General features: G+C 39.4%; 1 protein-coding gene across 1 annotated transcript; it reads right to left on the bottom strand.

Annotated features, from left to right (window-relative positions):
* Positions 1–25: 25 nt before the first annotated feature.
* mycbpap (mycbp associated protein) lies at positions 26–17,171 on the bottom strand. Its single transcript, XM_028017642.1, has 19 exons — positions 17,061–17,171; positions 15,686–15,784; positions 15,489–15,609; positions 15,257–15,357; positions 14,986–15,148; positions 14,760–14,875; positions 14,525–14,675; positions 14,267–14,385; positions 11,853–11,971; positions 10,903–11,017; positions 9,879–10,071; positions 9,553–9,740; positions 9,305–9,451; positions 7,327–7,425; positions 7,040–7,167; positions 6,807–6,901; positions 4,558–4,685; positions 2,603–2,764; positions 26–204 (listed from the first exon to the last, which is right to left on the bottom strand). The coding sequence occupies exons 2-19, from the start codon at positions 15,773–15,775 to the stop codon at positions 109–111; spliced, it is 2,331 nt and encodes a 776-aa protein (XP_027873443.1). The 5' UTR covers positions 15,776–15,784; positions 17,061–17,171; the 3' UTR covers positions 26–108.
* Positions 17,172–17,181: the final 10 nt, after the last annotated feature.

The raw sequence follows: 17,181 nt of genomic DNA on the forward strand, positions 1-17,181 counted from the left end.
TGAGCAAATATTCAAATACTCGGTGTTCAGTAAAACAAACTTTATTGATTCGTCAACAAAAGTGATATCTGATTGTTTGGGCCTTTTTCTTCTCATCCAGCCTGCCTTTCAGGCGCAGCACTTTGGGGTCTGTCCGTCACCCTCCTGAATGTCGTCCATCAGGTCACACAGATTGCACACAAGTTCTTCCATCCAACCATAAACCTGCCAGAAAACCAACATGGACACTTAATTTCAGCATCTTTTCATACAATATTCATTCACTTTTCCCCTTTGTTTGACTTTTGTTTAATACATGGGGGGGTTGAATAATTCATCAAGAAAATCTTAAGATTAGCTTAAGACTTAAGAATTCCTCTCATTTCACCGCTCCCTCTGGGCTTTCTCCCATTGAAGTGGATTCCTCTGGTAGAATTTCAAGCAGGCCAATCAGCAAACAGAAGGAGAACTTGTGATTGATGACATTGATTTTCTGCATTGTTTTAGAATTGTAGTCTGCCTGTAGTCTTAGCAATGTCCGTTCAGTCTGCGCTGGCTGTACGCTTCCTGTCATGAAATGCGGTGTAGAGGTGGTGAGGCAGACGCTGTAGACCCAGGATGCGATAAATAAATGATTTTAATGATGAATGTCCAGAATAACACAGTCCAACATGGTCCAAACAATGGGCAGCATGGCCAAGCGGAAGCCAGGGCTCGACGCAACCGTTAGCACAAAGGATGAGATGACGGACTGGACACACAGATGACAGAGACTAGATGCCAAATGAGACGAGGACCCGACAAAGACACAGAGGTGACACTAAATACACAGGAGGTAATCAGGGAACGAGACACACCTGGGGACTAATCAAAGGGAGACAGGACAACACGGAGACACAGATACACAGGAAACTCAAAATAAACACACAGAAAAACACAGATCCTGACACTTCCAAATGGATGGCCGTTTACAGCACAGGCAATTTTTGGTAAGCTTCATAGCGTCAAACTGATTATCTCAGGGTCAAACATTAAGAATTGGGTAAAATTTAAGACTTTAACAGAGTCCACACCTCCAGCGAGCAATCATTTCCCAATAGCTAAGGGTCCAGATCCTCTGTCTGAAGCAAAACATAGAACTATATATACAAGCTGGTTTTTGCCAGGCTAGTTTAAGACCAGATTTGATCGTAAAAAAAGAATTTGAAAGGCCTACCAAAACCATGGAAGCGGATGGTAATAAGAGTTAATTAGCATGTAGCTCAGATATTAATTTAGTTTTGAGAGAATGTACAAGAGAAATCCATTGAAAACAAATGCTCAAGTGGAATGTGATGTGAAGAAAAAGATGTTCTTCCTAAATTTTTTTCCCGCTAAAAGCATAAATCCATCTGTAACACAGAGTGTTACTGGTGGCCTTGCTGCAGAGTGACCCAGGAGTGACCTGCTGTATAGGATCTTATTGCCGTGGATCTTACATGGTCTCAGTATAGTATAGGGTGTGCACACAAGGCTTGTTATCAAGCCAGTGTGTGTGTTTTCCCCTTTAGTTCAGTAGGAGTCTTTATTTAGTTTTTTTTTTGTTGGAATCACTCTGACACAACAGATGGCTATTTAGAAAAAAGTTTGTATTTTCACCACAGGATTCTCAAATATGTGCAAAGTCTTTCTGGAAAGATTTCAAAATATGCTCCCAAAAACAAGAGACTATAACGTAACTCATTCCAACCTCGCATTTTGTTCATATCTACACCCACATATTTGTTGTTGTGCTCCACTACCTCCATCTCCTCTCCTGGCGTGTTTAACTAATTTCTGTTTTTTTAAAATCATTTTCAGAACTTCCTCCTTGCCCTTCTTAACACTGAATATTGTTTTTCTCACATCATGCTACAAAGTGTTCCACGTGTCTCCTGTACATACTGTAGCTTTTTCTTCGACACTCAGACACTTCCTTCAAACCTCATAAGCTCTTGCATGCTCTCACTCGCTCAACTCTTCGGTCTCACCAACTGTGGTCTGTCTGTCAGGTGGTTGTGGAAGCGTCCTTCATTTTTTCAAATAGTTTTCTTTGCAGTTTCTGGTTTTTGAACATTGTGAAAGGAAAGGGAATCAAAGAACTTGTGCTTCATGTCTTAGCGCCAATGTCAAAAAAGTTGCTAGATTTGTGGCTAGTTGCTTTTCCTGAACATAAAAAGTCGATAGAGGGTCTTGAAAGTTCCTAAATATAGCAACAAGTCACTAAGTTGGCAACAGTGCTTTCCCTCGTCCTTGCCACGCTCCCGATTAAACCCCTCCGCTTATCCCAACGCTTGGCCACGCCCCTCAGTATCTCTTGACTCCACCCACATTGGTGGAGTTTTCAGAATTTGTTTGTGGGTGTGGTTAAGCTTTCACAGGAGGTTTAGTTACACTTTAAAGAGAACTACAGCTGTCCCAGGTACCAGGTTAGGGTCAGGAGGATGCATCTATGTGACCCCATGACCTCCTATCTCCTCAGTAGTAGTTAAGGAAACTTTAATGAACAGTTCAAGCATCAGAACTTTCGAAACCAACCCAGGAATGTCTCAGAGTGAAGGACAAAAAATAATCGCACGTGACAAAACAAAACAACATAACTTGCCTTTTCGTGCAAAGCTGCTCTGTAGATCAAGAGGGTCTCTTCGTCTATGGCTTCGAGGTCGAAAAATGAACTAACGTCACCCAGTGACTCAGACTCCTTCCACTGTCTGTCTCTGAAACGCTTGCCTGCATGATCCATTCTCTTACTCTTCATTCCAGTGGCCTGTGGAACAATTATGCCGTGTTGCGGTTAAACACAGCTGCAATTGACAGAGCAAACAGAGACGTTAGCGCGTAGCTGTGCGAGCATCTGTCGAAGATGGCTTGGAGTGGCACAGGTGCAAATAATTCACACCTTGGCATGCTGTCTGAGAGCAGGTGCACATTTGTCACAAAATGTTCCGTTTCCATGGCGCCCTATGAGTAATAAACTGTACCTTATCCAATGACTCAACCTTTACACAGAGAAGAAAATTGCTCAGCAGAATACGAACAGATAAAGCTGCGTCGTCGATCTTCTGGTAAATGTCAAAGATGGTGAATAATAAGTAGTGAGAAGTTAGAGCAGAAGTTCAGAAAACAAGGTCATGGTCATTAAGGGGATTTGGAGAAAGGGGTTCAGGGGGCTTTAATATTCACTTATGTTTTTGTCATCTTTTTGTGTTACAATCACAAAATCACATAATATATTCAAATATATTCTTCAATATATTTGAAGAATTCAAAAATGTCAAAGTATGACATGCAAACCTACTTTTTCATTCTTTGCTTTACATGCCATCCAGTGGATCAAGAAGATGAAAAAAGTCACGCATATTTCACAAAAAGAAGACTAATTTAATGTTTGCAACAATCCTTATAGGGGACACAGCAAACATGTGGAAGAGGCTGCCCTGGTCCGATGTGACCAAAATTGAACATTTTGAAATCAGATGGTGGTGGCAGCACCATGCTGTGGGGAGACTCTTTTTTTCAGCAGGGACACGTAATCTTTTCTGGAAGCAGTTCTGGAAAAAAATCTGTTTCAGGCACTTTGTAGACGTCTATGTTCCAGCAGGACAATGACCCGAAACATACAGCCAAAGCTCCATGTAAAATGGTTGAGATCAAACCACATTTTAGAAAGTCAAAGCAGAACTGGTGTGGATGTAGGTGGTTAAATGTTAAAGTAGAAGTTCACGGATAATATAAGGTTGACTGAGGCTGAGCTATAAATATGGCGGTTCTTAAGATTTTTAACTGAAATTTAAATAAACATATGAGAATAAGTGCTCTACTTGGTTTTAATCTAACACATACAGTCCTAATAAAATTCACAGAAGTCGTAGTTGCTATTTAGCAAAGTGTCAAAAGGCACTGTTGTGTAATTATTTTGTCCAAACAAGTCTTCTTATTAAAAACTGAACGGCCGCCGTGTTGCTAAGTTACTTCTACAACCCTTCAAAAGGACACAACTCTTGGCAGAAAGCCTTTATTTTCTACATTATTGGGCAACATATACTGAGTTAGAGCAGAAGATCATCACTTCAAAATTGTGCCTGTCGTCACAGACCATCACAGAGACGAGCAAAATTATAAGATTCGCCACAGAGCCGTGGCACAGACATGAAGTGACAAATCTAAAAAAATGTATTTTAAGGATCTAGTGAAGAGAAATGAATATTGCAGATGAGTGCCTTTCTGAGGACGAGTGTGTGGTTATGTGGGGGCGGCAGTCAGTAGTAACAAAACACTTGCATAGCAGATGAATGGATGACGGCTTGACAGCCTGGTTAAAGTGGAGACTGACTCATGATCGGATCAGTTTTACTGTTGGACTCAGTGATGTGTTTTTTGTGAGTTACAAAAAATGTTTAATTCACATTTATAACCCAAAGTGCTTTCGATTCCGCGGCAAAACAACTGTAAACACTCCTCAGCCTCTATGTTCATGTCGGTCAGTGAGATGCAAAGGCTTTCGCCGACACACAGACACGGCCGCTCTTCTGCGCCACTCTGACACTGAGGTGCATTTACCTCAACACTGCTGTCATACTCTTTGGATTCTGATCTGCCGATGTCTTTCAGTTTTACTCTCATGCCACACTTCTCTACTACACCCGATGACTCTCTCTTGTCATCGGTGGGCGACGGAGTACTCACATCTAGGACGTAATGTAGAAAACAAAAATCCTGAATAGTAGAATATTTCATTTGATGTAAAATCCAAAACAAACAGTTGTTCTGCTAAAATTGAAGCGAATTTACTAAAATCTGTTGCAGTGGAGCTTTTTCCTCTCCTTTTGTCCCCCCCGCAAGGTCAATAGTTTGATCTGGCTTCATCTCTGCTCAGATACAGCCGAACATGTAACAATAACTACAAATGAAATTAGAAATAAATATTCATCCTTGTATTTTCAAGATAATTTTTTTTGTTTAGTTTACAACATGGACTGCAGCTCTCTATTTGAAAATGTGATTCCTTCTAAGTGGAGTCCATCATAACAGGCAATAAGCAGGAAAATATGGAATTATGATGTTATTGCTGAATCCTGCAAAAAAAAAAAAAAATGATATTGTGCTTGATATAGTATGATATAAGCAGTTAAAACATTTAGGTGTTTTCGTTATTTCAGTTATCAGATCTTTCTTTCTTTTCTATTTTTTTTATCTTTTAACAGCCAGCGTCTGGCTTTATGGCTCATGCTAATAATCTTGATTGCCAGTCAAAAAGCGTCATAAATGAATGAATGATTGAATAACTTAATTAGTTAAATCTGTATTTTGAACATATAAGCAACAGCAGACATTTTATTTAGGTTGTTGTTCTGGCCCTTTGGAGCTTTTCACCACCATCCAGGACTTTGGTGGTGTTTTTATGACATTGTTCATTCTGTTAGGCTAACTGAGCGAAATGTTTAGGTTGTTTCTCTGATAGTTTGTTTGTTTATGTTTTTATCGTGTCACATAGAGATTTCCTCATCTTTTAACACAAGGGCTTGTATTTTCTGAACAGTATTTCTAAAATATTTTGTATTTCTACATTGATTTAGGTCTGTAGTTAATGATTATTTTAGTAAGCGGTTATTTGTCATCGCTCTCGAGAAAGATAGAAAAATGGGCATATTCTACAGATTTTTCATGTAACCACATAAGCTTATTTTGAGCAATATAAAAAAAATACAATAAAAATGAAAATAAACAAATAATTAACCTTAATTTAATTTTTTAAATGAGAAAATAAACATTGTGTTGCCTAGAATGCAACAACTTTGTATTTCTTTAGTGCATTCTTGATCATTTGTAGCAGAGTATGCCTCTACAACTAAAAAAATTACTTCTTGACTTGACATCAATAAAGGGGTGATCTACTAAATAATTTTTGATTAATAGTTGAATAGTGAAAGGTGTCTAATATAAGATTTATTTACAAAATTTAAACCAGGTAAAAGTAAAACTATGCCACTATGCCAAGAGTTCTGGGTAGAACATGCTTCCAGACAAAAAAGGATTTTTATCTCATCTATCCATCCATCCATCCATTTTCTGTTCACCCATGTCCCTAATGGGGTCGGGAGGGTTGCTGGTGCCTATCTCCAGCTACGTTCCGGGCGGGAGGCGGGGTTCACCCTGGACAGGTCGCCAGTCTGTCGCAGGGCAACACAAAGACATACAGGACAAACAACCATACACACACACACTCACACCTAGGGAGAATTTAGATAGACCAATTAACCTAACAGTCATGTTTTTGGACTGTGGGAGGAAGCCGGAGAACCCACGCATGCACAGGGAGAACATGCAAACTCCATGCAGAAAGACCCCGGGCCGGGAATCGAACCCAGGACCTCCTTGCTGCAAGGCAACAGTGCTACCAACTGCGCCACTGAGCAGCCCCTATCTCATCTACAAAATGTAAATATTTTTTGCACAATTTTGACTTACTTACTAGTATGAGGGGTCTTGTTCTTTCACCAAATTACATGTTTCAGAGTCTGTATACTCTAGTTAACCATTATTCAATTACTAAACTAGTTGACAATTATTTACAATAATCAGTTCATCACAATTAATCAAATTAACTGTTTCAGCTCTACCTTGATTCAAAGTAAAACCCTGTAAGGCATTGGAGAAATAGCACCATAAGTGTGAGATAACGTAGTTTTGAATAATTACATGTCTAAAATGGAACTGAGCAGAGATCCAATCTATACTGTATCGCTAAATGCTTTTGTCCTAGAGCTGAGTGTCACAATGAGCTGGGATTATGCGTTCAGGCCTCCTACCAGACCACAAATCTTTCTCTGGAAGCCCCATCACATCTCTGATCCTGAAGGCTTCAGTTCCCATTAAGTCCAGAAGGTTTATCCACAGTTGCTGCCTGCAGGGGGCACCACACACCACCACCACCACAAACAGTATTATTCTACAATTTGTAAGCAGGAAACGTACATGTAAAAAAAGAACCTGCATAATGCATGTTTGTGTATTGTACTATACACTGTACTATAGGCATTACCCTATATCGGCCGGTGTTAGAAGGTGGTGTTTTCTAGCGGGAGGATCACAAAGTTGCAGATACAAAGAATTGAGCTGGGAAAAGCTTTCTTCTTTGACAGGATCCTCAACAGGCAGAGCCAATACAGCCTCCAGAATCACAACATAACAGGAGGATAAAAACAGATTATTATACAGGTATTATAGATGACATGAAGCGGTTTATGTCTTACTTTTGTTCTGTGATGTGCTGCAACATGGTCTACATTTGCTCAAAGCAGTTACCTTGAAGTGTCATGTTAGGATTACCTGTCGAAGAGTGTTAAAAGAGAGATCCCAGCTGCCCTCCGGTTTCACCTGTTGCCACAGGGTCTTTAGGGTCTCTATTGGATGGTAATGGTACTGCAACTAAAACCATAACAATGGAGTGAATGTAACAATACTTTTAAGAGTTTACTTTTACATTTTCTTTGTTTCTGCACAGCTTTGACCTATAATATTACCAGATTTATGATACAGTCCCTCAAGGCAAATAAAGAAACAAAGTAAATACACATATTTTAATAAGAGGGAAAAAATAGTTTCAGAACAGTAAAATAGTTTGTAGATATATTTTTTTTATAAAAAGGTAATGGTTTCTATATTCACACAATTATAACCTAATAAAATAAATATTGAATTAGAATTCTAATATCTCATTAAAGCCTTAGACACTGAATCTATGAATCAAGCAGAACAGAAACAAGCATTTCATATTGAACTCCAGCTTTTAAAGTGAACGACAGCATCATCAGTTTTAGAGGGAAAAAAAACATTATGCTTGATGAAAGGTTTTCTTGAATTTTAAAACATATGGATATGTAAAACAATAAAATGTCAGTTTATAAATGAAAAATATAAATACATACATACATCTTTTAAAATGTGCTGAAAGTTTCAAAAATAAATGCAACATTACTTTTTTATTCCAGTTCACTCATTAGCAGCAGGCAGACTTGCAGAAGGTAGCTCTGACTATTTTACGAGAATCACGTGATTTATCTCAATTATAGAAGAGAAAAGAGGTAATGCTTTCAGCTAAATGTTTGGTTACACTTCTTAAAAGAAGCTAATAAAACTGATTAACACACTTCTAGGTGGTGGGTTTTTTTTTCCCTCACATGGATAAAATTTAATTTAAAGCCATTCTCCTTTGTAATCAATAATAAATAATGAGCTCGCCCCAAAGTTAGGATGAAACCAAACGGAGGTGCGCTATGAATATGAAATGAATAGGAGTTGTAATAACGGCTCTGCTTAGGAAGATGATGGTCTAACCGCTCTCACGCCTTCAGCAGGCGAAGCACACGATGACTGGATCCATTACTGGGTCATCTCACACTGACTCACAAGCTGTGACTAGGGATCTGCAATCGACACTGTCAGAGAAAAACCTCTGACAGGTCAGGATTGAGCTGAAAGGGATTAGAAGAAAAGACCGATGTGCTTCAAATAACACGTGTCACGGTGTCGAGGATTAAAACAAGCAAGCAGCTCAGTCACCACAACGTCAAAACTACCACAACAAAGGTTGTGGTGTGGTGTAGGGCCACATTCACGTGTTGTGGTGACAACCTACAAAGATGTGTTTTGGAGTATTCAAGCTTAACCACAAAGTTATATTTGGTCCGTATTCATTTCATTCTAACAATTTTCAACAGCGTCATGGTCAGTACTTCAAAAGGTGTTCCAGAAGATTATGCTTTATCCATAGCAAACAACAGTTTTGATGTGCAGTTTGGATAAAATGGTTGAAACACTTAATTAGTGTCTGCCAAGCATGGTGACATCAAATTAAAGTTTAGTACTTGTGGTAGTACAGCAGGTGCATTCTGCACGGTGGATTAAACAACGCAGAAGGTGCACTGTATAAAAAAATGTTTAAATGGATGTAAAATCAAGAGCTGATTGAGCAATGCTTGAACACAAATGGGTGTCAGAAGAGAACAAGCTAAATACATTGACATTATTTCTAATAATAATAAAGGAGGCTGACATTACGTTCTTGAAATAGTCCGTACCTCCAAACTACAGAAAACATCTAAAATGTGTTTAATAGCCTCGTCTGATTCAGAAAATCAGTCACTTTCAATGATGCCAAGCATTAAGACAGGAATATGTCAGCGTTAACCAAATGCTTTTTGTTGGCAAGGAAAAGCATACGAGAATGAAGTTGTGATAGTACGAGAAAGTCAGTAAACTAAGAAAAATAAATAATGTAGGAGGCTTTCACCGGTCGGTAATGTACCCTGGGGTTTTTGTTCTGGAACAGCTGTTCTTCAGTGAGGTAAAGCTCTGCAGGTGACCTTGGCCTTTCAGGGACGTAGATGTCCCCGACTTGTCCGTTCAAAATCGATCGATAGTACTTTTCCGCAACAACCTTTTCCAGCTTGTTCTGTTAAACACACACACAATGAAGCCACAAAAGTACACTTTTCTATGAATGGAAATGACTTTTTCCTTCCTTTCTGAAACACATTGTGCTTGTTAACTTACATTTAAGAAGCTCCTCTGATCTGCAGTTTTGTCCAGTTTGATGGCCACCCCACTCAGCCTGATCTGAATCGAGGCTCCTTGCAACAACACAGGGTTGGTGTTGAGTTGCCAAATTTCAGTCCAGAGACCTTGCTCATCTGACTTAAATATGAACTCCACCTGCTGGGTTTCTCTGGGATGAATCACACCTGAGTTAAAGTGAAAATAAAAAAATAAAAAAATGCAAAAGGCTGAGTGCTGGTAGCGTGACAAGGGTTGACACTTGGGTAAATACATGACGCGCAAACAGCAGTAGCAGGTGTTCCATCGCGTTTGTGAATCTGTACCAGAGGAGGATCTGAAGTAGTAGCGCACACGGTCCTTTTGCTGGTACAGGTGAGACAGACTTAGTTGTTTTGGAAGCTTCTTCCAGCTGTAAAAGATGACGGTGTTGCCTTCGTTGCGCAGCTCCATGTCGGTTGAGACAATTTGCCCGGTCTGGGTTTTGAACAACACGGAGGTACTGATTCCAACTTCTCCCTAATCAATTCAGTGGAAGAAAACCAAAGACATGACATGCAGAGAGCAGACAATGCGTGTTACATATAAGCAATGACATTTTCATTAAAGGTCCATCAGTGCTTTTGCCTACAAAATGAAATAGAGCTGACTAATGTTTTTAAATACAAATAGCAAATAACAAATGCAGGTTTTTAGTAGCTTTTACTCTTGTGTCACGGAGTAATTGCATTGAATTTCCAGAACAGGAGACATTTTTTAACATAGATTTTCTTGTTTTAAAGCTTGAAACTACTTTCTTTTCTGCTAGGAAGGAAACACAGATAATATATCCCGCAAATATCCCGTGGAGCGTATCTATCCTTTTTTACATATATATATATATATATATATATATATATATATATATATATATATATATATATATATATATATATATATATATTTCTCTATTTTAAAACTTAAAAATAGAAATAAAACTGTTTCTTTCAAAATAATAAACAAAACTCCTAGTAGATATGTGTTATTTCCCCATAGGTCACGTAACATTTGTGGCTCTTAACAAGTTTTGATTTGCTGGACTTGGGGCAAAAATGGCTCTTTGGATTGTAAAGGTTGCAGACAACTGGCTTAGATGCGCAGAAGGTAGCATTTATTTCCATTGTGAAACTATGCAGTGAAAAACGTAACCTGTCTGTGAAGCTTTACTGACGAATGAAAGGCAGGAAAAGTAGAATTTAGGGTGTTGATCTTGCATCTTCCTTTCATAGAGTCATTTGTCCCAAAAAATGTTTGATCTCTTAAGAGATATCACATTTCTGACCAGAGAATTAAAAAAAATAATGTCAGTACCTTATCAGACGTTGGGTGACCAGTCCATTCAGCAAGCTGACCGTTAATCCTCAAAGCAGGATAGGGCAAAGCCTGGACTTGATCCTCATCAGTTTCCTCCAGTGAGTCTCTGTCACTAACAACATGAGAACACCAACCCATTTCAAATTTCAGTCCTCAGCCTAGTAGAGATGCTTTAGTGCATACTCAGACTTAGCAAATAATTAAATATTGGCTAAAATAATAATCAGTTATAAAAAAAAAAAAACTCACATTTTTTTACATCAATAACTGTACTGTATACTGTATAGGAAGTTGCTCCTTTCTAGTGTCACCACATGCTTACTCAGAGAAAAGATTACTGCAAAGCCAATAACTTCATACAATCTGCTGAGCTTCCTTAGAGACATATTTTATTACATTTTTTTATTGTATTTTAAATTGCACCTACTACTGCAATGGATTTTTATCTGTGAATTGCACTGACTTGATCTGATATATTTCTGGTTATCAACTGGACCACTTTGTCCTGTGTACCTTAAAATAATATTTGCCGCGAAATGGAGCAACACGAATAAGCTGAACTGATTGTGATGGAAAGGAATGGCTTGTGACAGCCAAACTAAAGTGCGGCATTGATGAGGTGTGACTGTGCAAAAAAACTGTCTTATCCTGAGACAAGGCTGTTATTTTTTTTTTTTTAGAAAAATACAATTTCACCAAAAATGTGACTCTGCAACACGATGGGAAAGACATTATCCTAACATTAAGAAATAGTTAATGAAAAGTAAACCAAATACAGAGCACTTGTTGCCATCGTTACATATTTACACATATTTACCAGAATTAAAAAGAAAAATGTGCTGTTTATCAAAAAACAAACAAAAAACACACCAACACTGGCAGCATATTTTTTTCTCAGCAAAAGAGATAAAAAAAAATAAAGAAAAATAAGCTACTTTTTATCTTACAATTTCTCTTCCTCCATAATGTTTTCCTTCTTCTCGTCTTTCTCATTCTGGAGATCCTGGCGCTCCGACAAGGAAGTGTGCGGCTTTCCAGTACCTATCACCTCCAGTTTACTCATAACCTGCAAACATTGTCACATAAAGTTGTTGTTGCCCTTGTTTACTTCAAATCAAAGGATATTACTTCTCCTGATGAGCCACAACACGAGGACCACTCACATTTAACCGTAGCCTCTGATCGGTCACACTATTCCTAAAGGAAATCTCAATTCTGGGATATACAGTACCTCCTGGTTCTAGGATATTACTATTGGATCATTTATCTGCGTTTTCCACTGATGGCTTTAGATCCAATCGGAGTGGTCCTGCAGGCTGGGTTTATAAATGGTCCTATAAACCCAGCATTTAAATATCACAAAAAGTTCATTTATTTCTGTTACTTAGTCAAACTCTACTGATATAATCACACACAAACTCGTGCATCTTAAAAAAAATTTTAATACTGTCTGAAGCTGCAACATTTCTTGCCAGTCATCTCAGAAAGTGAAACTCATATATCACTCTGTGACTATATCACAGAGTGATATAGTCCAAGCTTTTTCTTCATGCAATTTTGATGATTACATCAAACATAACATAAACATGAACAAAAGCATGTTCTTGGCTTAACAGGAACATAATGAAAACCCAAAATTCAGCGTCTCATAAAATTCAGCGTCTCATAAAATTAGAATACTGTGAAACATTATCGTCATTATTGGAAACCCGTGGCGTAACACAAAGCACCTGCAAAGGCTCTGAACGGTCTCTCACTCTGTCAGTTGGCTACACAATTACGGGGAAGACTTGGCACGTGTCCAGAAGTCATCAACACCTTCACAAGGAGGATAGGCCACAAAAGGTCAAGGCTGAATAAGCCGGTGTAAGCAGAAGCTCTGTCTCCAAGTTTAATTGAGTGATAGGAAAAGGTGCACCAGCAACAGGGATAACTGCAGCTTTGAGAGGACTGTCAAGTAAAATCCACTGAGCCAAGCAGCTGTGGACCAGACAATCTGTCCCAAATCCTAAACATCACATTAGCCACCTGCCCGACAGGACACACTGCACCCACCCCCAGACAACACGGAGGAGAGACACCAGCTGAGATCATAAAAAAATGGAGGTAATGTGAATAAACACTGCCACCATCAACATCTGTTATTAAGGGTGTTAATAGGATTAAGTGGGAACTGTCAGTGCATAGAATTACATTTGTACCACCTCAGAACTGCTGATGGACTCATTGCAATGCAGGTAGAGTATAAAGTCAGACTCTGTTGCCCAACAGACTGCAGCCAGGCTACCTTTGGCTCACTCTAGATTTCATGACTGTGCTCGCTCTAAATTTGTTTGTGCATGAGCCCTAATTACAGTTTTCATGCACCTTTAATCATTTTAGCAAGCCTTATGCACTAGATGTACTTTTAACAGGCAATGAACCACAATTAACTGCATGATTGCAGCACTTTGCTAATTTTTTTGTAGTTGAGTGGGAGTGTGTTTATTCCCCGTGAGCCAACAAGGGTGCGCGAACTTGTGTGAATGCGCAAGGACGCTCTGCGTTGTTCGCATTCTGGAGCTTGTTTTCTCTGCAGAAAGCCTGGAACAGAACGATGGAAGCCTGTCGGCAAAGAAACCGAGTGAGGCAGCCTGCGGGGGTGTGAGCACTTCACAGAGCCAAGTACTCCACCATTAGTTGTTTCTGCAATAATAAAATCAGACTATCAACAGCTATGAAGTACATTCATTTATGTACATCGTGTGGGAAATGATGGATTTAGGGAAACAAATATCTCAATCAACTTTCATTTCTAAATCTATGGACTATTTGAAAAATAAACTCAAATAAACGCTAAAAAAAAAAAAACATGACATCATATTGATTTTGTAAATTCGAGGCTCAAAGCGGTTGATTAAAGTATTTCTATTAGCTAAATTCCAGATTAATGACAAATTTGTACTGACTTTCTTCAAATTCAAAAGTATGCACCTAATTTGGATGGATTGCTTTTTTAAAGTATGTGGCTTTGGTCAAACATGTTTACATATACTTCTACTGATGAAACTGTGTCTTTCACAAAATATTTAAATTGCAACGTAATCCTACGGGTGTTGACTTCCGAATTTGAATAAAGTAATAAAAAAAAAATAAAGACTCTGAATAGATAGCATGACGTGTCAGCCAACTGTAGGAAATGTATTAGAAAAAGTTTTCTCTGTTGCTTCACAGAAGTTTAAAATCTCAAACCTTATTACCACATTATGGCAACTGTTGCATAAAAACTATGGTTATCTGGGCTTGTATACAACATGTTTAAATAAAAAGATAGCTTTAGGTTGCACTTGTTTGCATTGAGAACAGAAAAATAATGTCTTACTAGATGTTTTATGTCCACGTCCTGCACAATGTGTTCAAGTTCCTGTGTCCTGTGTTGCAGGTAAGCACTCTGAGCCCAACGTCGAGTAGCTGGACGCTCAATCTCAGCAGAAACGATTCCTGAAAGATGAATAATATCCCCCAAAAGGAGGGGGAAAACAAGATTCTGTATGGGGTTAAATTGTGAAGTATTCCATTTACTCCAATTCGACCAATAAAGAGTTCCGTAACAAGGCTAAAGGGATGAAACTATGTTTACCCATTTCCTTGTGTATGGTGCCTGGGTGTCCCACATGTGTGATGGGTTTCTTTATGCCTCGCTCGGTCTGAGTCAGCGTGGTTGCGATACCGGTCAATTGATCGCCGAGATGCTGTGGGAGGCTCCAAAACTCGCCGCCCACAGTATAACCCTTCCAAAGAGAAAGGGACGCAGGCGTGAAGAAAGTGAAGGAATGGAAACCTGGCAGGTCGGTAAAATCAGATGTGTGTCATACGTATCCAGCGTAGGCGAGCGGCATGACTTGATTTAGAATTTCCTTCTGCTCCCTAGTCTCTCTGAAATGCTTGTCCTGATTCATCAGCAGGTTTTCCACAGGCCAGTTGAGTGAGTCTTATAAGAGCAAATGTACAGATTTCATTTTCTTCGTCTTTCGAGCTGAGAAACATGTTTACTCTTTTTCAAAAGTCGAACTGCCGATGCAAAATTCTCAAGAACCTTACCAGACAATTCTTTCTGCTTCCGTCTGCGATATGTCATGTGTTTATCCCAGTTCTGAAGCGCATTGCTCTGGTGTGAAATCTCTCCATCCCTGCTGTCTGTGCGAGGCTCAATGTTGGCTTCAGATGCGGGATCTCTCAAAGGCTTCGGAAAGTGCTTTAACAGCTTGTTTTGAGGGGGGAAAAGAAGAAAATCCAGTGGATTTGTAGCGTTTAAGATAAACACATGCAAAACAAAATAATAATAATAATAATAAAAGTGTTCTCAAGTTACATTTTTCTCCCCCCTGGCCTCCAAATACGTTCGAAAATCATCTAAGCTGCCAAGGATGCTGTGCGGAAGAATCATCCCATGCTCGTCAAATCGAAGGTATTCTGCAGAAGAACAGAATTAAGGAGGGGAAAAGAACTATACCTTAGATTCTAAAATATGGGCTTAAACATCCACAGATAGCTGGATCAATATTTTAACCAGAACATGTTTGCTGGAGTAAAGTAAAAAGAACCTGAGAAGTCCAAGTGCTGAGACTCTTTCACTGGAGGAGCCGCTTCCGCGGCATTTCCGTCTTCATTTAGTACTTCTGGCTCTGGGTTTGGATGACTTTTTGGAGGCTTTGGCTTGAGAAGCTGCAATCACATAACAAATTAGGTCGCTAAACCATAAAACTGTTTTAAAGTACTAGAAGGTACTGCTGAAATTCACCTGCTCATTGCATGGCGGACAAGAAGACCGGAGACTCCCGGCTGTATTCGTGGCGTCTGGGTCATCTGATCTGGTCGATTCCTCCTGCATTCTTACCTTCTGGAATAAATCGGAGAACAATGCAAATTCATTTGCATAATTTAAATAATGCCGTCTGTAGCTGTCCCTCGATATTTACCACCACATAACTCATACAAGACCTTGAAAAGAATTCATAAACTCCTTTTTAGCGTTTCACTTTCAACATATGTTATTGAAAGTGCACAATTGGGAAGTAATTTAATCTCACTATAAATCCAACTATTCTGTGAAGGCCTCAGAGGTTCGCAGAGAACATTAGAGGGCAAAAAGCATCTTTAAATATCAACAAATAGACAGATCAGAGAGTAAGTTGCAGCGATTTAAAGCAAAGTTGGGTTATAATACAATGTTCCAAGCCCACAGAGCACTGCTCATCTGAAAATGAAATGAGACTGGAACAAATGCAAACTTACCAACACATAACCACCTGCCTAAACTGATAGGCCAGGCCAGGCGAGCATGCTTTCTCATGAATCAGAATTAGCATACTCCCTTTTAAAAGTTGCTACAGGGGCAGTAGCACATGGTCCAGATTTTTGAGGGGGGTCCCAAAGATTTCTTTCTGTAAAATGTTCAAGTCATCAAAATTTATGAAGCTGCAATTGATTTCTTTGGGAAAAACTTCTTGTTTTTCCCAAAGAAAAGCTCCATGCTTCTTTCCTAAGCAGTGCGGAAGCAGTCCTCCGCACTGCTTAGGAGATGTTCAAAACAAACACGGCATCAATTCATGCCTGCTGATGTATAGGATAACATGTTAATCGAACTAGTAAAATAATTTTTCACAATAGATTGGGCACCAAAACTGGCTCCAGCCCAAGGCCCTTGTAAGTCCGGACCTGTATACCAAAATATTTCCAAAGCCATCAGAACTTTTGCCAGAGCTTCTTATTTTTGTCCCTGTTTTGTTCTCGGCTTGTGTAGGCTGGCTTTGTTTCAAAATGAAAATCTTGTTGTGATACTACATAATCCCAAACACTTATCAAACGCTTCTGACACTGACCCAGTTTCAACAAACATCTTTTCTGTTTCTCCCCTTCCAGGCAATCACATCGTTACAAGAGTCATTGCTTCCCTCTGTAATAATGAACGCCATTAAGGGCATTTATTAAATTACAGCAGACAAATGGGGTCAGACGCAGGCCATCCTTTCCGTTGCGCAGCCTTTCGAACCAGCCTCCCTTTAGCTCACTCAAGTTCTGTCTGTTGGTACTCCAAGCGTCGACACACCCTACAGGGTCCGGAGATTAAACAAAGCGGAACCGATACACGAGGAGCTGGTGCTGACCGGACCTACCGCCAGATCCCGGCTCTGTTCTGCTCGGTGACTCCGCTGCAGCTGAAATTCAGAGGTTTTATCTTGCAGCGTCAGCGCGGCGGTTAGCTACAGGTAGCTTACAGCGTTACCATGACAACAG

This window comes from Xiphophorus couchianus, chromosome 5 (genome assembly GCF_001444195.1).
Source record: "Xiphophorus couchianus chromosome 5, X_couchianus-1.0, whole genome shotgun sequence".
Taxonomy (NCBI): Eukaryota; Metazoa; Chordata; class Actinopteri; order Cyprinodontiformes; family Poeciliidae; genus Xiphophorus; species Xiphophorus couchianus.